The sequence below is a fragment of the Symsagittifera roscoffensis genome, chromosome 6, assembly GCF_963678635.1.
Source record: "Symsagittifera roscoffensis chromosome 6, txSymRosc1.1, whole genome shotgun sequence".
In the NCBI taxonomy this organism is placed as follows: domain Eukaryota; kingdom Metazoa; phylum Xenacoelomorpha; order Acoela; family Convolutidae; genus Symsagittifera; species Symsagittifera roscoffensis.
The window spans coordinates 50820965-50848746 of NC_087067.1; the positions used below are offsets into that span (position 1 = coordinate 50820965).

The following is a 27782-nucleotide window of genomic DNA, read 5'->3' on the forward strand; positions in this document are numbered from 1 at the left end:
CACAAGTATTGAAGACTTACCTCCACGTTTCAATAAATCTAATCAATACCAACGAGTGTTCAAGTTAACACCAGGTCAAAATCCGAATAGCGGACCGTGCTTCTACGACGTGAATCGAAAAAGCAGACAGCAACGACAACTTCTCTACAAGATTATCAATGCAGTACATTTTCATTCACTAAAATGAAACAAATTACTTGTAGCAGTAAGACTCATTTCCAAGATGTATATCTCTCAGTGATATATAATTAATAATATATTATACCAAGACGATTAATCAACAACTACAAAAACAATTTATTTCAAATCTGCAGTATTTTAAAATTTTTTGTAAAATTTTTTGTAAAAAAATAAACAAAATTAGTTACTATAAAAAGTTATATTAGTTTTACCAAAATTATAAAAAAAATTCCTGGCTTCTCAAGGACTCATATCCGTATACCCTCATCCATAGTGCTTTTTTGTTTCTTCAGCACATAATCACTCAATTAACTAATATCAATTAGGTCTTTATTTTGTAACAAACTTTTTCTTAAAATTTTTATTCTTTCCTTAATCTTTAATTTTTGATTTAAATTTTGTCAAGGCCTGTCCCTGTTTTAAAACAACTTAATTATTCTTTAAGCCTGATCATCAAGGCTATGCTTGGATCTTTAATTTTGTAACTAAATTTAAATTTTACATCATTTTAAAATACTTGATAAGCAACGTATTTTCTCAAACGGCTCCAGAAACCTTCAATCATAAACTCGGTCAAAAGTGGAACCTCTCGCCGTTACGGTACTTGTAAGCAAACGATTCAAACGCGAACTCAAAAATCTGTTACCCAGTGATCGATCTTTAAATTTTTCACACCCGGATGGTCTCGTCGATACGCTCATTACACATTTAATGGATGGCAGTCTTGTTAAACATTTTCAGACCCACTCACAAAACCGTGTAGATTTTCATCTTCTATTTTGAATTAATGAGGTGGAATTTCCTTTGTTTGGCATTAGCTAACTGACCGGTTTTTTTAGTCGAGTTTTTCTGTGCTTGAAAAATTTCCCCTTCCAATTGCCGTCCTTCGTAAGTCTGTAAAAAGAAGAGTTGTACTTTAAATATTCGAACTCTGTTTGACACTTTGATGCGACCGATCGATCTGACTATTCCAAAAAATCCGGTAGAAGATTGCACAGATATGTGCGGCTAGACTTTTCACTTAATTTCTTGCAACCAGAAAGGTTTTCACATATTTCGAACTTTGTTCACATTTGCGGAATCTAGAACAACTTGCTGTCATCTCTACTTGTAGAATTCACGACAATTAAAATTAATGTGCTGATAAAGCTTTCATTAGTAGGTATTTGTGCGTGGAATCCACACAACTTTTGGTAGTGAAATCCGCTCACACTTTGGAGCATGTTTAAAGACTTGTCTCTGGATTCCAGTGATCTAAACAGCAAACGGTACACTATCCAGTGCACAGTTTGGACTCACAATGTTGAAAAAAATTTGCTTATAGAACTAAAACAAAGTTGACCTAAATTCTATTACTTTCAATAATATAAATAACCATTCTCTTATAAATACCATAAATCATTTCATTTGGTCTCTAATTGTTCAGTCACCCTTGTATGGGTAGGTTATTCCCCCATCGGAGTTCTGCATTGGTAGTTTGTAGAACTCGTTCAGTCTGTCGTGGTGCAAGTCGGCTGTGTAAGCTCGAACAGTCAGCACCCCCTCGGCCTGTGCTCGTACTTTGAAGTCGTGGAGGATGAAGAACTCAAGCAGGAACCTCGAAAGTCATCAAATTTATCAGTTATGCGATATGGACAATTTAATCAAAAAAGATCAGAAAATGAAATTGTTGACGTCAAAAACGGTTTGTAAATCTATGTAAGTTTTTGTGAACCTTCAAGTTGGTAAAATTTATATAAAATTCGAACCCGTAGATGCCGAGGAGGAAGAGTGTGAAGAGAATGTATGGAAGTACTTTGGTCACTGCTGAGGCCTCTTTCGTCTCTGGTCCCTCTCGGTACCACACCAACTCCAGTTTATTAACCTCTTTGTCCTCTTTTGTTTCGCTGAGGGCCCTGAAATGACGTCATTGTGAAAAAGATACCATTTTATTTCACGTTTTTACGTCGAAAATATAAACGACATGTGTGCGACAAACAATCATATCTTGAGGCCAAAACACATCAGAATTGCAAAAAAATTGCATAACAACTGTGACAATCTGTTGTTAAGTTGCATAATAATATTGAGTATCGGCTTGTTGGAATGATAATCTTATTTTTTGGACTTGTTGGCCTATCACCATTAGAAACAAATGAAATGAATATTGTGTTTGTGATGATGGATTTTTGGATTTTGGAGTACAATACAGTGCCCAGCGAGATAGAATCTTCTGCATAAACTGAGGCTTACACACTATATAATAATTTATGATAAATCAAAAGTTTAACTGAGATTTTTTCTGAAGGTGCCTTTAGCGTTTGAAAAACCACGACTTTTTGGTCAAAATATACCAAAATGTGCCTAAAAACGTTATTGTGGCCTGTTTTCTTTTTCTCAAAAATTCGCCAGCCGCGCAAAAAATTTAGTCAAATGGTTAAAATAAGACTTTTAAACTGATGTTGGAGAGCTCGGAAAATCAAATTGGTCGACTTGAAAAAAGGTTGACAAATTTTTTGATTAAATTAACCCCCCCCCCCCATCAATTTGACCTTGTTGAGACTAAGTCATTGCCAGTAGGCGAGGCAACAACTCTTACTCCAGCCCACAAAAATAGCCAAAATATAGCGAGTAATTCTCATCCAGAGAGATAACAGAGTTCCTAGTGATTAGCTTGGATCTTGGTTCTTTCCCTCGATCATAAATGGTCTTAAGCCGTATCTTAAAATCGAGTTTTGTACTGCTGTATTTCGGCTAAGTGTTTTGGATCTCTGCAAATAGTCCAAAGTTTGAACTCCTGAACAATATGTATGATGGTAGCAGTACCTGAATGCGAGCAGTCTGTTCGTCTGGCTGCCCGAGGATATGATGGCCCTCTCGTCCGAGTTCAAATCTGGCTGAATTGTGAGTCGCATGTTCCTCAACACACTCTGCGGCTGCACTTTGGTCAACTCTAGAATACACTCGTCCACTGCTGTCTTCATCTCGGGGGAGAGGGACTTGTTGCTGCGCTTGAAGAAGTACAGACAGGAAGGGGACACTTCTGTGAACAAAACAACAAATCACACAGAATTTGTTCATAAAAAACACGTTCAAATATCACATTTTATTCGATTTACCCCGATACTATAATTACAACACAGTACTCCTCTAGGTGTTTTGTTCTCCCCCCTTCCTCGTTGCGAACTTATATTTGCAGTTATGAGTTCGCAGCGAGGGAGGGGGAGAAAATGTGCAAACAGAAGAACTGTGTTGTAATTAAATTATACAGCCATATCGATGAAAGTCAGAAGTTTAAGCTTGTTTTTTTTAATTGCCTTCATATTAGACAAAAAGTTTTTTCGAACTACATCACAATAAATTCTATACTCAAACAAAAGAATTGAGAGCCGTTTAAATATCTTGATTTTTTATTAGGATATTTAGTTGTCAAAAACAAGCGGAAAAACGAGATTTTTGAGGGTTTTTAGCGGATATTCAGACACTATACTCTGATAAAAAATAACTTTATAACTTGTTTTGAAAACATTTCGATAGTTTTTGCGTAATTGCTGGACCAATTATACCATAAATCTATCCCATATTTGGTTGAAACGTTGCGTCAACGTTTTTTCGAAAACAAAAAGAACCATTTTATTCTGGTAAAGTTCGAGGAAAAGTTTATCATTTTCTTAATGTCAGAAACAGTCGGCACAAATATTAAATTTTTTTAATTTTTCATTGAATTTTTTATCATTCAAAAACAAAATTATATCAAAAAGAATGAATATCACATGTTATCCATCGCACATTGGCAACTTTTAATCCTCTGATTAGATCATTTAATTAGAAGAGAGTTAAACATATACTTTAGGAGAAGAACTCACGAAGGATCATGCAAAAAGCTGTACAGCTTATCAAGGCATGACCCTGAAAAATTTAGGACAGAAGTTGCGAAATAACATCGGACTCGAAACGCACAAATAAAACAAAAAGAAACTTATTTCATTGGTGTTAACCTTAAGATATAATAAACACAAATTTTTGAAATAATGCTATAGTTGATGCTCAGTTACCCAATTAAAAAAATAGGTTATCATATCGTTTAAAAGCAAAAAAAAAACATTAATTTTATAGAAAATGTTTCTTCATGACCGCTGCATTATTTTTGTTCTTGTTTATAAGATGGGCAAAGTTTTGGTCGTAGAAACTCGAGTAAAACATTTCGTTTTCAGTGAACTCAAACTAAAAGTTTTAAGTGGCTTTATTTTCTCTAAGTTGTTCTAAAAATTAATACAAAAATTTGCCAGATCTGTTTATCAAAAAAATTTTTTATGTCATATGCATGCAAGCTATATGAAGCGCGATCAAATTACGTTCGAACTGAATTGTTTTAAATAAACGCTTTTGAATCTTTTCGTAGCAGAGCCGTATGCTTTTAATCCAGACAATTTTATAGGTTGTGAGAACAAGATTCTATTCCTAAATTACAATCGCATGAAATTATCTGATGTTTTGAAATTAATTAATGCTTTACAAAACGTTTTGAAAAACTTATTTGTAAAAGGTATGCAAAAAATTAGTTTAAAAATCGAAACAATCATTTTTGAACGCATACAATTTTGCCTTAACAGAATAAAAAAAGAAGCAATTGACAACAAAACGTATCTTTACTTGTGGTTCAATAACTTCAGAAATAACGACAACATTTAATTATCTCAAAAAACGACAACATTTAGTCTATTTAGACAAATTTTTTCCTGATAAGCTAGAATGTACAAAAAGTGTTTCATAAGGAGAAACGCTGGTTCTTTGTTTTGTTCCGTTTTTACATCAAAGATATGCCTTTAGCCATCGTCATACATGTAACTTTGTTTGCAGGTGATACTATTTCAGTTGTTGCTCAGAAATTTGCTTCATTAGTAAAATTTCAATCAGAATGCAAGATATTAATGACTGCATTGTGAATACCAAGCTGCTATTGACTCCATCAAAGTGCAAATTGATAAAAATTGGCCGGTTTCACGAACGTGAACAATTTTTGAGAACAATCTGATGGCTATCAATTCTGACTTCAGAAACTTTGGAAAACAAGTCGACAACCGGATCCAAATTGAAAATAATTTGTTTATTTTACATATGTAATCAATATGCTTTTCAATTTGGAACCGGTTGTCGACCTGTATTCCTAGGTTTCTGCAATCAGAATTTTAGCCATCAGATTGTTCTATTAAGATATTCGCTTTCGCAAAACCGGCCAAAGTTTATCAATTTGCAATTTGATTAAGTCATTAACAGCTTGCTATCAACACACCAGTCACTAATACCTTGCAGTTCTGTTTGAAGTTTCATTTTAGTAACAAACTGCTGAGCAACAACTGAAATAGTATCATTTGCAAACGAAATTACATGTATGCAGCTGTTCGAAGGCATATCTTTAAAAACGAAACAAAACAAGGAGCCAGCACATCTTTTTATGAAACAACTTTTGTACATTCTAGCTTATCAGCAAGAGATTAGACTGAAGAGACAAATTGTTGTCGTTTCGTGAGATAACTACTTAAACAATTTGGAACTTCCTCTCAAAAACATTATAATAACAAATTTTCAAGTATGATGCTTTGAGCAATGATATCAAATTTTTTCTTGATGATTAAAACACAAGTAGCCATACGTTTTGATGTCAATTGATTTCCCAATTTATTCTGTTAAGAACAGAATTAAGATGTATGCGTTCAAAATTGAAGATTTTGAGAGTCAAACTGATTTTTTCTCAAACCGTCTAAAGATAAAATTTTCAAAACGTTTGCTCACAGAATGCAATAATTTTGATAAAAGATAATCAGTGTTATCAAAAAATTTTTATCAGTGTTAATCAGTGTTATTTTAAAAAATTTTAAAATTTTGTTTGGAAGTTTTAGGAAAATCAGGAAAAGTTTTCCCTGAGAGCATCAGGTTACAAGTTTCAAGCAGTGTATTGCTTACCCCATTATGAAAAATTTTTTTTTATTGCTCTTGTTTTCATTTTCTTGAAGGACTCCGTTTTTAGTTTCATGAAACATAATTGTTTTGATGGCATCAAAATCTGGCCTGTAATTGATTCATCAAAATTTGCATTTAATTTTATTCTAATTGTAGCAAACTGTTTCGTTTTTTTTTCTCCGCAGTAAAGACAGAATTCATCAGAAACTATAGACTGATAGTTTCTTTATGATAATTAACAAAATATCTGCTAGTCTATCGTTCTAAAACCGCGTGTTTTCTTTTAACACTAATTACGTTATTTCTACGGGTTTTGAAATCAATTTTGTCGCTGGATTGTCTTTCTATCAGTTTTTTGCAATCAATCCAAAGATGATTATGAGGTTTTTTTTGTTTTCTTTTGCGGAGAAAACTTTAATTATTTTTCAGTCACGATCTGGGTTAATTTTATTATTTAAAGGTTTGCATCAGGCTTCAAGTTTTTCAATCGATTTTTTAAGCTAAAAAAAAAGTTTCGTCAAATGTCGCAATTTAACTGCAAATCATGGTGGAAATCCAGATAATTTGAATCCTCGCATTGATTTTTCTATAACAGTTTATGTCAAAACTGGCCAATGCCTGAGCAACACACTGTCTGTACATGAAAATTGTCAATTACTTGATCATTACTCGCACTTAAGCAATATTAATTTTTTTGAACTCCAAACATCGAACATTGTAACCAAAAGACATCAAAAAGTTTTCATACTCCAAAACTTTAGGATTTTCAGATGAGACATCGACGATAAAGTTCATCGTGAGCATTTTTTTGCTAGTGAATGTTTTAAGTTCAAACATAAGGTGTACTGACTATTGCAAAAACGTATCATGCTTCGAATTCGGTGGGCGGTATGAATCGTTCAAGATTAGTTTTATGATGATGAATTCTCGTTTGTTTTTATGATGAAAAACGTTCTTTTGTTTTTTGAGCCTATGTCATCAAAATAGTCCATATTGGCACGAAATAAATAAAGTTGTCTAGTGGTAGAGTCGATATATGTAAGGAGAAACCAAAACGTCTCGATCAGAAATATTTCATCATTGTGAGTTATAACCGATGGTCTTAACTCATAGAGTAATTTCGGATAGGGTACACCGTCTGCTCGTCACGCTATCTTATTTTTGGCCGGATAGATTCGTGCAACTTCTTAGTCTAATACCGATCCTAATCTTACTCTTATACTATCTAGTCTCAGGTTGTTTAGCTAGTCTCTGCTAGGCTCAATAGATCTAGGGTATACTGGTTTATTGCGGCTGCTGAAGTTCTCTTGGAGAGGCAACTAAGTTCTAAGTTAAATTCAAATCTCTCTGGTGCTGAAATTACAAGTAATTTCAGCACTTACAAATAAGTGGGTTGTTAGTTAGATGGATCATGATTGGTTAATATTAAATACTTTACAATGGTAAAATATCTAATTTATCCAATCATAAAATGTAGTTTAGATCAGGTTCCACCCATCCGGGTTTTACAGAGTTTTTTAGAATAGTTTTTCTACAATTCAAAGGATGGATGATGGACGTTGGTATTTGGCGAACATCATATTTCTTCTGGGTTCTCCTGTTAGAGAAGTTCCAGGATCAATCGTTGTGTCTTCTTATGACAACGACTGGGTTTTCTCAACAAACTCAAATCTGATTTTAGAATGGTTTGCTATGACAGGTTTTTCTGTTTCATGTAGAGAACTTCTTTTGTGTTTACCTAGTCTGGGAATGGCGTGGAGATTGTGCGTGGAGGGGATGCCTGGTTACTCGGATCTGTACGTATAGTTGAACATCGAGGTGGTCATTGGTCTAGTTCAATGAAGTCCTTTTCTGCGAAGTCAAGTCGTACTCTAAATCCTTTGAGTTGTGATTGTGGACGGCATATTGATTGTGGTTGGCCATTCTTTTTCGAGTGTAGTGGGGTCATTTTGTCTTTGGATGTTCGTCTTTGGTGTTGTATGCTGATCTATATACTGCAAGGTATAATTTACATTTTATAGAACTTTTATTAGTTAGGTGTTTTAATTATGATTTTGGTTAGTTGTTTTCACAAAAGCTTTTTGTTTTAGTTCGGTTATTTTGAAGAGTTACTCACCCTTGAGTACCTCTTTTTAAAAATAGAAGTGTGGTCACAAAGCGTGGATGTATCGCGGTGGGTTAGGCCGGCTATAGAGCATGCTCAGGACGTCCTCTCTGGTGGGTTAGGCTAGGAGTGGGAGTATGATTTCGTGCGGTTTCTGTCAGAGGTCCTGTTATGTGATAACGTTTTATGTTGGGTTTATTGTGGTTTTTCTTATGTTTCGTTGGTTGTGTCCTTTTTTCGAAAATCAAATTGTTTTTGGTATGGGTTTGTCTTTCGACTTTTTTGTGTTTTATTATTTCTTTCTTAGACTTTATAATAGTCTTCAAAAGAATAAATTATCCAGTTTTAAACTGGGTTAACCCGGTTTGGGTACCGTTGGTTTCCTTTCCTTAGTCATGCTGTTATTCTATGATTTGTGGTGTTTAGTAAGCTGCATTGGTTAGTTTTGTTTAGTATATAATTCCTTTCCAACCGGGTTAAAGGAAAGTTTGAAACGTGTTATCGTGTTTGAGTTGCTGAGTGTGAAAGCTTGAAACTGAAATTCTTATTTAAACAATTCTTCGTGGGCGAGCTGTGCGAGTTTGGATAGAATTTTTGTGCAAGTGAATGGAAATATCAAAAGGTTAGTACTGCATTTTCGTTTTATCAATTTACTACATAGAATTTCAATTTTACTGCTAGTTTTGTGGGGAAAAATTAAGTTACAAATTTTCATCATCATTAGAATTACTGCTTTTAGGGAAATAATTTATAAATTAATTTACTACATTGGTATAATTTTTATTGAATTTATCTAGTGCAAAATATTAATAGAGTTTTGAAGAATTTGAAGAAGTTTTCTATTTTTTATTTTTCTTTTGTGTAATTTGCAGGTGATCGTGGGATGAAGACTAAAAATCTAAATAAGACATGGATAAAGAATGGTTAGTATTTATTTCAAATTTATTAGTGAAGAATATGTATAAATTATACTTACCTGTTAGTCGTCGGGGAAAAAACTGTGGGGGAAAATGTCGTGTATTATGTCGGAATTTGTTAGTAATTTTGCTAGTATGCGAATGATGTTTTTAGTTTGAAGCAGTGGCCAAAGCAATTGAAGTGCTTTAATAGTTTTTAGTTCTTCAGTGCCAACTGCAAACTCATAAGGTGTGTTTTGGATGAGATTATATAATTTGTGATTGTATTTAGTATTGTGGATGAATTCTAATATCGGGATTTCTATAGGTTGAATAAATTCATGTGGGATAAGGAAGGGTCTGGATTCTTCTGCGTTGAAGGTCTTCGTGATGGGACAAAAAGTATACATTTGGGTTATGGGATCATAATTGCGAAGAATACCGTGAAGGTTAGTATCTTTGATGCAATATGTGAAGTTAAGAAAAAATGGTGAAGTGTATTTAGAGTTAATAAATTGAAAACGGTGATGTGGTTGTCTTGATGGAGTGTGTAGATCAAAATGATTTTGTATGAAGCGATAATATGTATTTGTGTGGGTTTGTTTAGTGCGTAACATAATGTCGTGTGAGCAGTGCAAATCGCGTTCTTGTGGTGCAAGGAAATTGAAGGTTAGTGAAAATAATTGAAATCTTTCTTTAAAACTTTCGAAAGCTTGCATGTCGGTTAATGCTTCAGAAATGACGTGGTCGAGTTTGCAATCAAATATATTGAGTGTAAATACATATGGTGTTTTGATGAAAAATTTTTCTGTGATTTGTGGGTTAGCGAAACGATCATCATCTAAAAATTGGTCTTGGTTAGCTCGGATGATGTTGTGATCGTAATATTCTGGTGTATATTCGTTAGCTCGGGGTGCAGTGTATGTTTTTAGTGACTTTTTATATCCTATATAAGTAAATTGTCTATGTGTTAGTGGTGTGGTGAGTCGATATACCATATCTTGATTTCTTTCTATATCGATGTGAGTATTAGATAAAGGTAGGCAAAGGGGGTTAGTAAAATGATAATATGATGTCCAATGAAGTGTAGGCATTAAAACTTGTTCATCTACAAAACTACGTGTGTCGTTAGTGTCGTTAGGGGTGTTCAAAGTATACTGTGGAAATGAAGGTAAGGTGATTGCTAAAAAATCTTTCGTGTTAGTGTGATTTGGATGATTAATATATTCACGGGCTGTTCCTGGTTTTGTTGCAAATGGATGGTTTGGGAATTTTCTTTTGAAAGTGCGATAAGCTCTATTAGTGCTATTTGATGATTCGGTGGATGTGGATGATGGTGCTAGTGATGCGGTATAAGCTGAAGAGGGTGTAGGGGTAGGTGGGTTTGATGATTCTATTGTGGATGAAATCTGATTTATAGTGGGGGATTCAAGGTGGAAGGGTTGTTGTTGTAGGGTGATAAAATTATCTATTTCTTGGGAGATTTGGGGAGTGTCTCGAGAATTGGATGATCGGTCTGAATGAAATGAAGAGTAGGTTGGGCTGACTTGTGAAGCATAAGAGGGTGTAGAAATGGATGGGAGTGGGTTATTTGGTGGGATTGGTTGAAAAGGGGGTTTTGAAAAAACTGAGGAGTTGTTTTGAAAATTATTGGATGGAGATGGTTCAGAGTCTGCAAATTCATCAGGGGTTTCAATATTTGGGTTATTGAGTTGTGAAATGGAGTACAAAACTGAGATTTGTGAATAAGTGTCTGAATTCATGCCTGATGTTATATTACTAGTGGGGAAGTCGGGTGGCGGGAAAGCAAAAAGGAGAATTATTGTAATTGGAGTGTTGAGGTTGGTTGGATGGGAATTTGAGCGGTGTAGGGATCCAAGTTGTCGGCTCATCGTGGGCTAAAAAAATTATTATTTTGAGACTGAAAAGTGGTGGTATGGGGTTGTTCTATAATTTGTTCATATGTATTTTCATCTAATGAATGATTTGTCATTATATGTTGAATGGGAATTTTAGACCAACCATTGTGATATGGTTGGTCTAAAATTTGGATTATGTGTTATTGCTAAATTTCGAAAATTTCGTGGGACTAGGGATAATGGATGGTTATGTGGTAGGGGTGGTAACTGTGGTGCTGTAGGGGTTATTTCTACATTGTTATGTTCTTCGTTATATGTGTTCTGTCTTGTTGCTATTTTTGTGTTGTATTCTTTTATTTGTGCGTCTAAAAGAATTTTGTTTATTGATGATGAAAAAATTCCAAAAAATCCTGCAAATAGTATGCGTGCTACACTTGCTTGTCTATTTACTTGTGTGTGTATAGCGCATGTATTATAGATTCCTTTTAAAAGTGAAAAAAGAAATCCTATAAAGTTAAACATTGCGTATAAAATAGTTAATTTTTCTAAGATGTAATAGGGCCATCCTAGAAAATCAAGAATTTCATTTTTGAGTGTAACAAAGCTAAAAATATTTATAGGTGAGATATCTTGTGGTCGGTATTTTTCACCGTTTAGATATATATAGTCTTTAATGTCTTTAAAATATCCGCTATAGTCTTGTGTATAAATATCTGCAAATCCTGCGGTTTCGGCAAGTTTGCGTAAGTTTTGGTCAATTGATTGTCTTTGTATAGTGTCCATTTGTGTTAATAATTCTTGGAATTGTTGTGTTCTAATGTGATGTTGGATATCGGATTTTGAATATATTCCAATTGATTGTAGGTCAATATTTGGGTTTCGAGCAATAGCTCTAATGCTTTCAGGTGAAAATTTTTTGAGTGATTGCATTAATGTGGGATATGGGGTAAGAAGATAATATTTATCTTCATCAGGGTTCAGTTGTACTACATTGTGGCTATTTTCTGATCCACATGGGACTGCGGTATCCCAGAAATAGGTTCGTCTTGAAAGTGTGTCAACGAAATGTACTTTATTCTTATAAAAGATAGGGATTCTTTTATAGCATCGTTTATCTTCAAAAACACATAGTGGTGATACTTTTTTGGTACAGGTATAAAACCATAAAATGTTTCCTTCATAGTCTAAAAAATTTGATCTATTTCCTGATAGTAAATATCCTGCGTAGGGTATTTTTAATACTGCTAGTGCAAGTGATTGTAGGATTTGTGTCCTTTCTAATTCGCATAGTTGGTGAAGTGTTTCTAATTCAGAGAGTGACATTTCTTGAAAAATTCGGCTAATTGTGTAGTCTAATTTCATATCTAAGTGAATATCATAGTGGATATTATCGAAATATGTACTATTCATTAGTGATAGTTTTTGTAAACGTGTGCTTCTAGTGTCATGGGGCTTTAGATGTCCACCAGGTTGACCTTTACTTTTTTGAAAATTAACTGGTATATATGATGTTCCTTCGTTTATAGGGTGACTTGTGGCGTATGGGTCGATTTTTACTTTTCCAGTGGTCATGTCGAATCCTTTTTCGTATTCAACTAATATTTCGGAGTATTGTGTTTTGTGAAGTGGATTTCTGTATTTACATGCAAGTTCTGTTTCTTGATATATTTGAAAACGTGTCAATTTATTTTCTATATTGTGTATGTTTCTAAAATTAGAACTTTATTTTCGTGATGGATTTACTTTTTCATATGGAATTGATTGTATAAAATATTTTTCGTGAAATTTTATCATACGAGCGTGTATTTTTGCTACTTGAAATGTTGTACATGTGTCTTCGGGGAACCAAACAATTGTTGCTTGTGTTCGTGTTGTAGGGTCACAATAGCCTTGATCGTTTTTACAAGGTAATCTAATTCCTTGATAGATCATTGTGTTGTCAGATAAATCGCGTGTGAGTTGTATTTTTTCGAGTTGTATTTTCCAATCGAAAAACATTATTTCTTGATATCCTTTATTTTTCGTGTCTGCTTTGCAGTTTGATGGGTTATTTATACCAATATGTGGTATCCAGTGTTTATCGTGTATGTCATAAGTTAATCTTCCGTGTGCGCCGTTGTATGGGTATTTTTCATCTAATTTTATATGTCCTTGATATCTTTCAAGTTCTGCTTGATGTACAGAATCTGAAAAACTTAGAAATATACTAACTTTCTATCTGCGTTTTTATTTCTTGTGATGTTTAGTCGGAGTAACTCGTTTTTACAATCTTCGGGATTGAGATGTAAAAGTCCTTCGATATTACTCTGGTAGAATGATTCGTGGTCAAGTCGGTTTTTATTTCCATTTGAGACTTGTGAACAATGTACTTTCTTTTCAGAAAATGTTGCTGTGAATTTATATCCTATAACTGTTGTTGCTCGGGCTTTTGAATAAAGTGTCGCTATTACATTTGTAGTTTCTATAGCTTGTGGTTCTGTTTCGCATTGTGATACTTGATTTATTGCATATTTGTGTAGTATTTTTTGTTCATTTTCTTCACAATCGTAATGTGTTACTAATAAATCTTGGGGTCCTGTGCGGGGGGAAGGGTTTATGTTCTGATTGGAGATTACTAGAAAAAAGAGTTGGAGAAAAATTAATATTTTTAGAATATACATGTGTATGATAATCCTGAGTATGGGTTATAAAATGTGATGTAACCAATTGTCTTTTTGGTATATCTGTCGTATTTGTATATTACTTCAGTTGTTATAATTGGTGGTGGTAGTGATTGAGCTGTTATATTTGATTTGGTGGGTTTAATGGGTAGGGATGTTGAGTAATGTTGTTTAGTTTAACCGTGATTTCAAATTTTAATTGTAGACTATTTTGTTGGAGTATTTGGATGTTATGATCACGAATGTCTTCGTGGATGTCTTGTCTATATTGTAGTCTATTTAGTGCCCAGTTGTGGAGTCGGTTACTTTCTGGGTGTTGTCCAAATAATGGTGGAGGTGCTGTGAATGTATTCCAGTCTAGTCTTAAAGGAATATTTGTTAATGATTGTTCTCGATATCTAGCGTCGAGGTTATTTGGGAAATTTAAGTTAAAAGGCGTTGGTGAAATCTGACTTATTGATGGTGTTGAGGGTAGTGATAATGTTTCTGGTAGTCATGAGGATGTTGTTGTATCCGTAGAAATATCTATTGGATCATTGATTAAATTTGGTTCACGTTGTGTGAATGAATGTGTTGTCCAATATGGTAGTCGTGATGTTTGGTTTGTGGGGTTAAAGGGATTTTCACGTATTTGTTCAGATGTTGGTGTTGAACCTAAACAATCTGAGGGTAGGCTTGAGGTGCTACGTTGTGAAAGAAGCGTAGGGGTTTCTGGTAATATACCAATGGGGTTTTCTGGAGTACTTAGTGATGGGGATTGAGGTATATCAAAATGAACTCGGGGAGTTTGAAAATTTCTGTTTCGTCTAGGATGTATAATTTGTCTATTTATTTCGACTGTATTTTGATTTTGGCTAGGATTTCGTATTCTACTTAATTCTTGTGGTAGTGTTGGGTATAAGTTTTATGATGGTTCGCTTAGAGGTGCTTGTCGTTGAACTGGTTCTAGTGGTTCAGATAAGCGAGCGTGTCGTTCTTCAAAGGTATATGGGTTATCTTGAAAGGAAATTCGTGTAGATGTTTGGGGGTTTTGGGTAGTTGAAGGTGGTGTTGGGTTATCTTGGGATGATGTCGGTGAAGACTGACTGTGTGATTGTTGGTTAGCAATTTTTGATGGTTTTTTATTTATTCTTTTAGTGGAAAAATTTATGTTTATTATAGTATTCTTCTAGAAAAAGAATTAGGAGGATTGTTGCTAGGGCGAATGTGATGATTGCTTTCTTTATACATTTGCATATTGTCAAGGTGAGGGATGATAGAAATGTTATAAAAATTACAAATAGTAAAAAAATATCTGTTCTACTAAAAATGGTTCGTATCACTTAGATAAGTTTTGTGAATCGTACCTGTGGATATAGTCAATAGCTTTTGAAAGTTGGAGGTATAGTTCAAATATGGAATAGAAAATTAAAAAAATATTGCAAAAAATGATTAAAATTATTACAAAAGATTCAAAGGTATCAAAAAGAAATATGATTAAAAGTTTAAATATCGTTAAACAGTTAATGAGAATGTTAAGAATTATGTTGACTGGTCGAGAGAAGAGCATTTAAGAAATGGCTTCTCGATCGAATATTTTTTGTTGTTTGAGGCAATTTTCAAGTGTGGTCGAATTATTAATTGATTTTTTGACAAGTGGGTTGAGTTTTGTGAAAAATTGTTGGGGGCAATTTTTATGGTGAACGGGAGGTCTTCTTTTTCTTTATTTTTATTTGTCAAATGATCTGGAGTATTTTTGAGATTTTTATACTTTAGGCTAATTAAAATGGTCGTTCTTTTACTTTAGGCTAATTTAACATATTTGTTTTGGGGGGTATTTGAGTTCAGAGTTGGGGAAATATTGTTGATCTTTGGGTTATTAGATAAGGGAGGGTTATGATATTATGGTGATATTTATTTTAGTTGTCAAGTTGGAGTGGTTTGCTTATTTTTGACATGTAGGTCGCAAAGTTATAGTTATAAATATGCCTGGAATTTCAATATCGTTCGTCTAGTTGATTTGTGCTAGAGTTAGAGAAGGTGACGGATTGGATGAATCCTATTGGCTAATTATGAACTAGAGTCGCTGCGTGTTTGTCAGCATGTTATTTTGAAAAATGAAAGTTCAAAATATTTCAGAGGTGCAAAGATTATGAAATATAAAATTAAAGCTGTTTTTGAAATTCGACTTACTTTAATATTTTAGATTGTGGGATGAATGTTTTATAGTTTTTACGTGGTTGATTTCTAAGTCGTGATGACTCTCTATGTTCTGATTTGTCGATTTGTTCTTGGGGTATTATTTTTTCTGTCAATTTTCTATTTTTTCTTTCTTTTTGAGGTACATTTTGATCTAGCTTTTTTGTATTGTTTTTCGTTTTAGTTGATTTTTTATTTTGGTTTTCGAGATGAATGTCATGTTGTTCCTTTTTATTCTCCGTATGTGGGTTCTTTTGAATAACTTTTAAACCTGTGAAAGAATATAATTGAGTTAGTTCGCGTAGTGCGTATTCTTTTGGGTAATAGGGTAATAGGTTGTTTCGATGTTGAACAATTTCTTTTTGGTCTGAGTCGGTGATTTTATATGTGACATCAGTGGGTTTGGCAATTATTTGGTATGGTCCTTTACGAAGGGGTTGTAATTTTTTAGAAATTCCTTTTTGAGTGTTAAAATTGGATATTAAAACAAATGTTCCAATTTTTAAATCGGAGGCTGGTGTAAAGCGTGAATTTATTTGTTCATTAATGTTTTGCCTTTGTAACAACTTTTTTGTTACTTTTTGGTAAATTTCATTGTATTTTTTATCTCTGTTTAAAATCCATTCGGTGTGTGTACCGGAGGCTAATTTAAGAATTTGTGGGTGATGAAAATGATCTTCATCGTGTGTGTGTAAAGGTAGGTTATAACAAATTGAGTCTTTATTCGGTTGACAATGACTTTGTGCATTTTTATGAGAGTTTGCTTTAAACATAATTGGTTTGCGTGGTTTTTGATTAAAACCATTTCATATAGTGACATTCCTAGAGTTGTCGTGATTTGTGAATTATATGCTAAGGGAACTAATTTTACATCTGCTGACCATTCGGTGTATCTTGTATCATTTCCATTGATGATACATCTAAGATATTCTTGTAGTGAACGGTTCATACCTTCGACTAAGCCGTTTGTCCAAGGTGCGTGAGATGTACGTGGTTTGTGTTTGATGTTATATAAATGACATAGTGTGATGATTTCATTATTTATGAATTCCGTACCGTTGTCTCTAACTAAAATTTCTGGTAGTCCGAATTTGGCTATCCAGTGTTCGTAAAGTGTTGTGTAAGCGTAATAAGCGTTACAATGTGGTACTGGGTTAAGTGCTACATAATGTGGAAATGCGTCAACAATTACCATAATGTAGGAGTTTCCTTCGGATGATGGTGAAATTGGTCCTTTTGTATCAAATGAAATACGGTGGTTAAAGTACAAACTTTGTCCTTTAAAATCCTGTTTTTGTGCTATTTGTTTTTGATTTGGATAAGGTTTATTTAGCTGACATACTATACAATCATTGCATAGTACTTTTATCCAAATTGGTGCATTTGGAAAATAAAAGTTTTGTATGAAATTTGAATATGTTTTCTCTGATCCAGAGTGTCCTTTAATGTTTTGTGTTATGTGTATTAAAAGCTATGAGAATCATACTTAAAGGGAGACAGGGAACTGTAGATTCATTTAATTGGTATTCTAGAAGGTCTGTGTTTTCATTAATTGTTGTATTTTTAAATTTTCGAAAATATCGGAGGAGTGTTTTATTTCCTAAAATAGTTGTATCTGCCTTTACGGGTTTAGTTTTATATTTGTGCCATGATTTTAGTTGTCTAATTATTGGGTCAAGATTTTGATATTGTTTCAAAGTATTAATTGTAATGTTATCTGTTGGGGGGAGAAAAATGTTTTCAATTTCTAATTTAGATAAAGGAATTGTATCAAGTGGGTCATGGAGGTTAAAAACTTGATTTATTATTTTGAATCGTTTGTTTGTGGTCCTGATAAATTTATTTTATCAGTTAGATTTTCTTTTTCAATTAACGGAAAAAGGTGTTTTTTATGCGGGTGTTGTTTTACTCTTTTTTGTTGGGTGTTATTTTTTATCCATTGTGAATATGGAATTGGTTTAAAAGTTGATGTTCCAAGTAGATCAACTTCGTAGTGGTTATTTTGGCAATCTAAATAAAGTGGGAAGTGTTGTAGATTATTTATCTGTGATTGTTCAACGTCAGTTTTTACTGCATATTTGCACTCTAGTCGGGGTGATGTTTCGTTTTCTGCAAGGTAAAATTTCATATTTTTGGGTATTTCAACTGTAGTTTTACGTGTAAGTAATTCAAGTGGTGTATTTCGACTTAAAGTGTCTGGTAATGCAAGATTCTTTTCTGCTGTCCAAGTTATATGTAAGTTTGGGAATTTCATTAGAATTAATTGAAATCTATAAACTCGGTGATTTGGATTGGATTTTTGTGTAAAGAGAAAAATGATTGGTTTGTGATCTGTGAAAAGAACTGTTGGATGATTTGATCCAAGTATCAGAAATTCATATTCTGTTAGTGTATATATTATGGCTGTACATTCTCTCATTAGAGTTGAGATTCGTAGCTCTGCTTGAGTGAATAATCGAGAATTTGATGATATAAGATTCATTTTGTTTGTACCATTGTGTGATTGTAATAATGCTGCGCCGATGCCAAAATTCGAAGCATCGCACATTGCATAGAATGGTTGATTTGGATCTGGAATTGTATTCGAAATTTGTTCAGTTAAGAGTTTTTTAATTTCTTCAAATCGTGCTTGATGTTCTGTGTTCCATTCAAATTTATTTTGTTGTCTAAGTATATTATAGAATGGTCTTAGGTATAATTGCATTTTAGAGACATATTTGCTTAAAAAATTTAACATTCCAAGGAATTCTTGGATTTTCTTTTTGTTTGTTGGTGGTTGGAGCTTCTGAATAGCATCAATGCGTGATTTTAATGGAGTGATTGTTTTTCTTTCTATTTTGTGTCCTAAGAATTTAACTCGTGTTAAAAAGAAGTGTGATTTATCGGGGGCGGCCTTCAGATTTTCGTTCTGAAGTATTTTGTGATAGTGTTCTAAAACATTGAACGTTTCTTCTTTTGTCTGTGATTGCATAAAAACATCGTCTAGATAGGTGATTGCATTTTTCTTGAGTATTAGTGGTCTAAAAATTTTGCTCATAAAAGCTGAAAATGCTGCTGGTCCTATGGATATTCCATAGAATAGGCGGTTGAATTCATATTGCTGATTTCCAATAACAAATTGTGTTAAGCGTCGCGATTGTTCATCTAGTGGCATTTGATTATATGCACTATTCATATCTGCGGTTGTAAAGTATTTTCCGTTTCTTTTTGTTAAAATAACTTGTATTGGTTCAATAGGCCAATTGCATTTTGATTCGTCTATTAGTGAATTAAGATATCTAGCGTCTAGAACTATTTTTAATGATTCTCCTTTTGCTAGGATGATAACAAGGTTGATAAATGTGTTACCTTTTGGTTGTTCTTCTTCGTTTACCGGTGATATAATTTTGTATTGTTCTAAAATATCGAGTAATCTGTTCACTTTATCGTATAAGTGAATTGGTACTTTACTTGCTCTTTGTTTTTTGAAAACTGCGTCAGGTTTTAATGGGAGATGTAGTGATGAACTGATTTTGCCAACATCAAATTTGGATGTTGCATAGACTGATGAATATTTTATTAGCTGTTTGGCTAACTTATCAAATTCGTCTTGTGTTATTTGTGAATTTTGGAAGTTAAACATTGTTAAAAATTTCTGTTGATTCTCTGTATAGTTATTTATGTTGAATGTAGGTTTGAAATATGGGGTTTTTGTGAAATAATCTGTGTTTTTTTTTTCATTACTTATTATATTATTTATGGATAATTCTTCATTAAGAATTGTGGATTGACAAATATCTAATAATTGGAGTATATTATTTACGCGGTATGCTTTTTCGTGTATTGGTGATATCGTAGCGTTGGTTTTGCAATATCCTAAAAGTCCTAAAGGTAATGTTACTTGATAGGATGTATTGTTGTATACATGTAACGAAATAATATCTGAATTCGAGTTTTTCAAATATTTTATGGATGGAATTGTGATTTTGAAAAACTTATGGATAGGTTTGAATTCAAAGTCTGACATATAGAGTTGTTGTTTATTTTGTTTTTTTTTATCATATTGGTGAACTTGTTTTATTGAAAAATTATATATGTTTCCTGATAGTGGTTTCAGGTGTTTTCTTTGTTGGTTATATATTGGATAAAATTTTGAAAAAAATGGTGGTTGTTTATTTAATCTTTGAAAAAATGTTAGGGATGTGTCGTTTGTTTTTGTGTATTTATCTTTGATTAGTATTTTACTATTCAAAATGCTGATTGTTGGTATATATTTAGAGATAAATGGTATTCCAATGATATTGTATTTAATATCAGTGATATGAAATATTTGTTTAAAACTTTATTTTGCTCTATTGTTCTTGTGGGGAGAAGAAATAATTGAATTTTTCCATAGTTTACCAATGTTGATCCTTGTGCTGTTGCTAGTTTACTGGAGGTTTCAAGAGGTTTTAGTTTCGGGTGTAATGTTTTTATCTCATTCCATGTGGGAATGTTTATTATGTTTGATTCTGCTCCTGAATCAGTTAAAAAATCAATTTCAAGATCTGGTGGTTGAAATTCTTTGTTTCTTGGACTTTCTAAAAGAAATGGTATTGTCCAAATTTTTTCTTTGGGTTGTTTTTTTTGTATATTTTGATAGATTTGATTTGTATTCAAGCATTTTGTTTTGTTATTTTCATTGGATTGATTTGTAGTGTTGATTTCGTTAGTTTCTTGTGCCGTTTGTGTGGAATGGATGGGTTCAATGTAATAATTGTGAAGGAGTTCTAATTGATTTTCATATATATGTGATGAAAAAGGTTGTTCATATATAATACGTTCGTAGTCATTTTCGACTGCTATCATATTGATGGAGATAGTGTTTTCTGTATCACTTTCTGAATCTGATGATCCACAGTTTATTTGATTTAGTAGTAGTTTGTCATTTACTGTGTCATCAATACCTGGGGGGTCTGATGTTGTTTCTGGATTTGATTGTACGTGATTAATATGTCTTTGATGTTTAGGTGTACTACTTCTGTGGCGATTGTTAGAATTATTATAATGGTTATTATTTCTGTGTGGTGATTGGGAATAATTTCTATAACGATTATTATAACTTGAATGTCGATTTTGTGAATTGTTTCGTGATCTTTTTTGATAATTATCGTTTGTTCTGTTATAGTTTGATCTGTTATATGAGTTATTCCTTGATCGATTGTTCGGGTAATTCTGATTTCGGTTGTTTGAATAACTTCTATTTCGATTATTGGAGTAGTTTCTATTTCTATTATATGATGAATTTCGTGACTGATTGTTTGGATAGTATTTAATCCTTGATTGGGAATTAGATCTAGAAAAAAAATTGTGTTGTATTCGAATTTGATCTGGAGTAGTTATTTCGACTATTTGGTCTATTGTAATGATTTTGTGACGAATTTTGTGTATTTCTTCGTTCTGGTGATCTTCCTCTATAACTTGAGTTATATGGTGATTGAGTTCTCGTGTAATTGGTATTGTTCGGAAGTGGTTTTCCTGAACTTTTGTTGCTGTATACATTTTTGTTTGGTAGATTTTGATCTTTCTTCATGTATTGATAGAATGATTTATTTGGTTCTTTATATTTTTGAGGTTTGTTTTGATTGTCCTGTTGTTTTTGTCTACATTCAGAAATACTATGTCCGTATCGTCGGCAATAATTACACCATTTTTTGAAAGATGGTTTGCCTTTAAAGTTTGGGTGTTTTTCATAAATATTGAGTATCTCAGTGATTTTTTCAACTAGGTCTGTATCTGATTCCTGTATATTGTTGATATGTGTGGTATTTGTTTCAATTCGGTTAACATATTGTAATTTCAGATTTTCTGTTTCTTCAAGTTTCATTGTGATTTCCGCTTGCTCTAGTTTGTCTACTAGTTTTCGAAAATCTAAATCGGGCTCTCGAATTTAGGAGGGATGGAATGCTCTCTTTTTATTGCTATTTTCCTTAATTGAGGTGTTAAGGTCATCATTAAGATTTCTGTCATTTTTGTGTTTTTATAGTCGTGTGTATTTAATGAATATGCTTTTCGAACTAGTGTTTCTATACGTACTGCTAATTGTTTGATAGTTTAATTTGGTAATCTGCGAATTTCATTACATAAAACTCTTTGTTGTTGTTTGTTTCTTTCGGAGTCAAACACTTTTGAAAATTCTTGTGTAAATCTTTTCCAATTTGATTTTATTTCTATAGGCAATACTGAAAACCATTTTTGGGCTGCGCCGTCTAAGGTTGTCTGTATCAACGCTGTGCGTCAATGTATCCAATTTTGATGTAGTGGCGTATTAATTGGCTCAGGTCCCATATTAAAAATTAAATTTGCTGTTACTGCATTTAAATAATCTTCTACAGAATATTCAGGGTCTGTTCCTGTGAATACCATTAATGGTTTATTTGATGTTATTGATGATCCACCCATAAGGTATGGATTCATTGTCATTTGTAACGATTCTGCGGCATTTGGCATTTGTGAAAAATTTGAAAGTTGATTTTTTGTTATTTCGTGTTGTTGAAGGTAATATGGGAGTGGTATTTCATTTTGCATTTGTGTTGGTTGATACGAGTGTGTAATCATTGGGTTTTGTGGCTGAATTGGTTGAAAAGATTGTGTATTAATTGGGTTTTGCATTTGTATTGGTTGTTGATTTTGTGTATCTATTGGGTGTGGAGAAAAAATTATATGATATGTATGTGGTTTCTGCACTCTTTGTCCACGATATTCTTGAGTGTATGGTGCAAATATATCTGGTTGTAAATAATCATCATCAGAGGATAGATAATCCGTTTGATGAGGTGCTTGTTTTTTATTTTGATTTTGTTGAAAGAATGGGTAATTTTCACTACGATCCTGTAAAGGATGTGAATTAGTTTGAAAATTTACTGAGTTGGTTGTTGTCATTGGATTATCCCAATATTGAGATCTTATCTGATTATTATTATTTTTTCGTGGGGGATAGTTTGTTTTTGATGAATGTGTGTAATTATAATTGTGTTCCGCAAAAGTGTTTCTTGTGAATGTTCTGCGTGTTTTTGACGGTATTGTCATGGGTCTATATGTTTGATAATCCATTTGTGAATATTTTGGAGCAACCGAAGGTTTAACGGTTGATTGTAAGGTTATCTGTGCTAGTGAATTGTTTGTATTTCTTGGTGTTGTTAAATTTGAGCGTATCGGTGAAATACTTTGTTGTGTAGTTGTTGTTGTTTGGACGATTTCTTCATTTATGAAGTGTGATGGTGTTTGAATATCTTGTTGAGTGAGATTCCTAGTTCCATTAAGGTTTTCAGTATGTATGACGGTCGAATTTAAACTGTTATTTCGCGTATCAGGTAAAAATGTATTGTAGTTTAATGGTGTTGCATCAATGGTTAATGGTACTACTCTTATATAATCTCTTGCATAAGATATTGTACTTATTGCTTGACTTGAGATTGATTGTGGGATATTTATGAATGCATAATGAGACCATTCGGGGTCCCAAATGTAGTCTGATTGTTCTGTGATGGCGGTATCATCGTTTGAATTTTGAGGTCTGAAATTTTTTCTTGCTTGTGAAATTAAATCTATATTATGTGTGAAATAATCTATTATAAACCATGCTAAAATTTTTTGTAAGTCATGTTTTGTATGTTGTGAAACTTCATCTTTAGTGAAATTTTCTTTAATTATATGTAGGAAAGTTGAAAATAGTGTGATTTCATGTCGTACCCTTATATGTTTGGATGTCTCTGTCGGTGAGACATTTGAGATTGGGGTTTCGTTTTCTAATATTGAAATATAACTATATATTATTGCAAAAACTTCATTAGTAAATATGGAGTTTGCTCTTTGTGAGTTATGATATTGTATGCTTTTTATATATTCTAAGAATACTTTTGAAAATTCTAAGTCAAGATCGTCTGTTTGAATTACATATCTGCGGTGATTCGGGTTTGGTGTACTGAATTCTATGGTGTAGATTCCGTATTGTTGTGTTAAATTACATATATATTTCAGATAGTGATCAATAATTTGTCTTTTGATTTTTACATCTGGGAACTCTGCTTTACATGGGCTGATTCCGGGTTGAAACAAATTTAGGAGGAAATTCTTGCAAAGATCATGTTGGCCTCTATTATCGGGTGCATCTACGAGGAAGGGGTAGATATCGTCATCATCTGGACTATCTTCACTTGGAGTGTGTGTTTGGCTCATTTTTTCGTTTAATGACTGTTAATAGGTAATTATCGATGTGTCTAATTGGTTGATTCCAATTATACAAGTGTACTGGTTTGTGTTTATATTGCTTTTTTCTTCTTCTTTTTCCTCTTTTTGATGAATTTGAAGTTGTTTCTGAGTCTGAAAAATATAATTGATCGTGAATGGGGCAATTTTTATCAATAGATTCTTTTAATTTATAAAGTTCGTCTAAATTGCTGGCTTCTGATTCTGAAAATGCGTTTCTATTTTTGGAAAATCTTTTTCGTGTTATTTGTCTTTGTTTGGTTATTATTTTCTTTTTTAGTGTTTGTCGTTTTGTTCTAATATATCCAACTGTTTGTGTATGAGGTGTGATTACAAGGTCGTATTTTTTGTTATCTATTTCACAGTTGTGTAAAACGATTGTTTGTTTGTTTCCTAGATTTTTAAATGACATAAGGTTTAGGATGACGGATGCAAAAAGTTGTTAGATGATTTCTATTTTCTTAAATTGTTAGTCCTTACGATTTTTCTTGGTTAGCTTAACCTGGGTCTATTTGTTCAGGGTTGGAGAGAAAAGTATATCGATTCCGAAGAATGATTTTTTACTTTCTCGTGGCTAGTATAAGCTAAGGTGTTAACTTACTTAATCTTACTTAGTGGTAGTGATTGTGTTCAAGGGTTGGAGAATAGTAAATCGATCCACAAGGTTCAGGTATAATTAGAACGCGAGTAGTTCGTTAGATACTATTTTAAACTTACTAAGTCTAAGATTTATCCTGGGTCTGATAAGAGGAGGGTTCAAGTGAAGGATGAATAACCGAAGTTCTTCACTGTTTATCCTAATTTGAATGATTAGTTTTGTTCAAAAATTTCTATTAGTCTTGGGTTTTTTGAAAGGGTTGGATAGTGAATCGACGTTTGAGGTCGTTAGACACTAGCTAAGTGGGTGGGGGAGAACAAAATTGTTCTTTTTGATCCAAGAATAGGCCTTGATGATCAAGTTTTAAATTGAATTAATTAGAAAATTAATTAAGATCCAAGGATAAGCCTTGATGATCTGATTTTAAAATTAAGTGAATTTAAGTTTAAAATGGTTTAAATTTGTTTAAGAAAAAGATTTAGTGTTTTAATGATATGAGTGAGCTTATGATTGCTGTTATGTTTTAGGTGATGAAGCTGGGATAACTGATGATTTTATGATTACTAACAGTTTATTGTCATGCTACTAATTTTTGTTTTGATTTTCAATAAATATTTTCCAAACATGTTTTATATAATACTGCAGAATTTTAGGAAAACGATCTGAGATCTTTTTATCAATCGTTATTGTATATTAATAGTTTTGTTTAGCGCCTGAAATGATTATGAAGATTGACTTCAAGATTTTATGTTTGTAAATGAAAATCTAAAGTCATTGCTAATAAAATTCTAAATATAAAAGTTTGTGTTGGCTTTTGCCGTACTATCATATAACTAATTGGTAAGTTTCTACTTTGTCGTATGTCGTCTCTGGTTCGAGGTCTTCTTCCAATTCCGGGTAGTTCTATTATCGTTCGGAATATTGGCTCTGATCTATTGAGTCGTAGAGACATTTCGATTAAATTATCGTCGTGTAACATTTCAAAAATGTTTTGTCTAAATTCTAATCTATTTTTGGTTAATTCTAAGCTATTAAGGTCTTGTTCGAGACTTATGTTCGCACCAGATGAGTTATAACCGATGGTCTTAACTCATAGAGTAATTTCGGATAGGGTACACCGTCTGCTCGTCACGCTATCTTATTTTCGGCCGGATAGATTCGTGCAACTTCTTAGTCTAATACCGATCCTAATCTTACTCTTATACTATCTAGTCTCAGGTTGTTTAACTAGTCTCTGCTAGGCTCAATAGATCTAGGGTATACTGGTTTATTGCGGCTGCTGAAGTTCTCTTGGAGAGGCAACTAATTTCTAAGTTAAATTCAAATCTCTCTGGTGCTGAAATTACAAGTAATTTCAGCACTTACAAATATGTGGGTTGTTAGTTAGATGGATCATGATTGGTTAATATTAAATACTTTACAGTGGTAAAATATCTAATTTATCCAATCATAAAATGTAGTTTAGATCAGGTTCCAATTGTCTCTTAAATAAAGTATTTTGTCACTTTCTTCAGTATTTTTTTTCAGTCCACAAAAGCTGAACATTTTCTTATTTACTTAACGAACATTAGTAGAAAGTCTGCGAAAAAACTCTAAATAAATTTTTGTGAGTTTTTTTTCAGAAGAGAGCAATTAAAAGGGGCAAAAAATTGTAGAACCAGAAATACTTATAGCTCAAATATTTTAAAATTAGTGTAATCAAAGTTGTTGTGCCAGTATCTTCAGAACATCCTAAATTTTTAGTGTCAGGTTTGAAAATTGAAGAAAATCAGGGCTATTTTTACTCGACAATGAAGTAATTGCTAAGATTTTTTTGGAATCCAAATCACGACTGATAGGGCTTAAACGTAATAGCACTCTCGATTCCATAAAAGCTTTCCTTGTGGTAGCAAAAGTCGTGAAGGGGTCGAAACAAAAACGTGGTTATCTGGTTGCAACATCCTTGCTAATCGAACAAGGGTAAAAACGATGAGATATCCTGTCTAATATTTGATGCTGTAATTAATTCAAACCCTCAAACTGCTTCTTGTATGGTTTTCTAATCATCAATGATTGACTAATTGATCCTATTAAGTGTTTTATTCCGCACCAATAGAGATATAAAAATTTTGATGAAAAGGGCTTGACTAAGTTAAGCCCAGACACCCAAAGTTTCTGACCTTCGTATCGTTTCTCGTGTAACATCTGGAATTCGTGTGAGAACATTTTGGTTTCGTCTGGCTTTGTGTCAAAATGGTCAGTTGAGGTCTCAGCGCCAAATTGTAGACTCATTTCAGACTGCTTAACCAACTGATAAACCACTGATTCAACCAAGTATATAGTATAGCGAGCTTATGAGAGTTATATAAAGATATTTAGCGTATAATAAAAGAGAGGGACCACATAAGAAAACGAGATAAAATAGATTTCGTATTGCTTGCTCAGTCAAATGTAAATTAGTACATGTCAATGACTTTGGTCGAATAATGATTTGGTAGTTGAGTCGGAGCTGAAACCGTGATCCTAAACATGTTCTCTTGTTTGATATTTTGACTAAAGGAGTTCTTATTAAATTTGTCGTCAAACAAAAAAGCAAATGTTTTGTTTAATGTCTATAGGGGCAGTACAGCAGTGCTCTAGTAGAACGGAGTGCGGTCAAAAAATAAACATGTAATGAAGCAGACACGTCGTAGACCAATCAGAATCGAGATATGAAAACAAGCGTGCGAAATACTTTCTTTTCTCGATTCCGACTTGCTTACGATGTGTCTAATTTATGACATGTCTGCCCGCATCCAAGTTTAGGCGTAAGTAATTGATTATAACGGATTATTATGATGGTTTTTTGACAATAATTGTTGGTTATAATTACCGAAATTAGGTGTTTAAAGGATTTATAATTGATTATAATCGTGATATTTTCCAAGATATTATAATATCTTATAATCGGTTATAATTAATTATAGTTCTTACAAAAACCTTTAGAATCAATTATAATCGATTTTAATGGATTATAATCTCTTATTTTGCCAAAGTTTTGTCAATTCAAAACAATATTCGAATTTTATTTTATGGGTTACTTATTTTGTATCAATAAGAAAGTCTCTAAAAGAGATATCTCTTGAACACTTTGCTTCATCTGAACACAAAGTTTTACCATGA

The 27782-nt window shown here is 32.9% G+C and overlaps 2 protein-coding genes across 9 annotated transcripts in view; both read right to left on the bottom strand.

Moving 5' to 3' along the window:
• Positions 1-27782, bottom strand: part of LOC134847966 (sperm flagellar protein 2-like) — a 584566-nt gene that overhangs the window by 526615 nt on the left and 30169 nt on the right. The gene's annotated exons all lie outside the window — the stretch shown is intronic.
• On the bottom strand, positions 1513-27059 carry LOC134848263 (uncharacterized). The gene is made up of 4 exons (XM_063865649.1): positions 26801-27059; positions 2986-3202; positions 1929-2075; positions 1513-1777 (listed from the first exon to the last, which is right to left on the bottom strand). Exons 1-4 carry the CDS (start codon positions 26910-26912, stop codon positions 1603-1605), a joined length of 651 nt encoding a protein of 216 aa, XP_063721719.1. The 5' UTR covers positions 26913-27059; the 3' UTR covers positions 1513-1602.

Excerpts from the sequence above, each read along its gene's own strand:
- LOC134848263 (XM_063865649.1), bottom strand. The coding sequence starts at position 26,912 with ATGAGTCTACAATTTGGCGCTGAGACCTCAACTGACCATTTTGACACA. Across the intron at positions 3,203-26,800 it reads ACACGAGAAACGATACGAAG|AAGTGTCCCCTTCCTGTCTG; the intron begins GTCAGAAACTTT and ends TTTTGTTCACAG. Across the intron at positions 2,076-2,985 it reads AACAGACTGCTCGCATTCAG|GGCCCTCAGCGAAACAAAAG; the intron begins GTACTGCTACCA and ends ACGTCATTTCAG.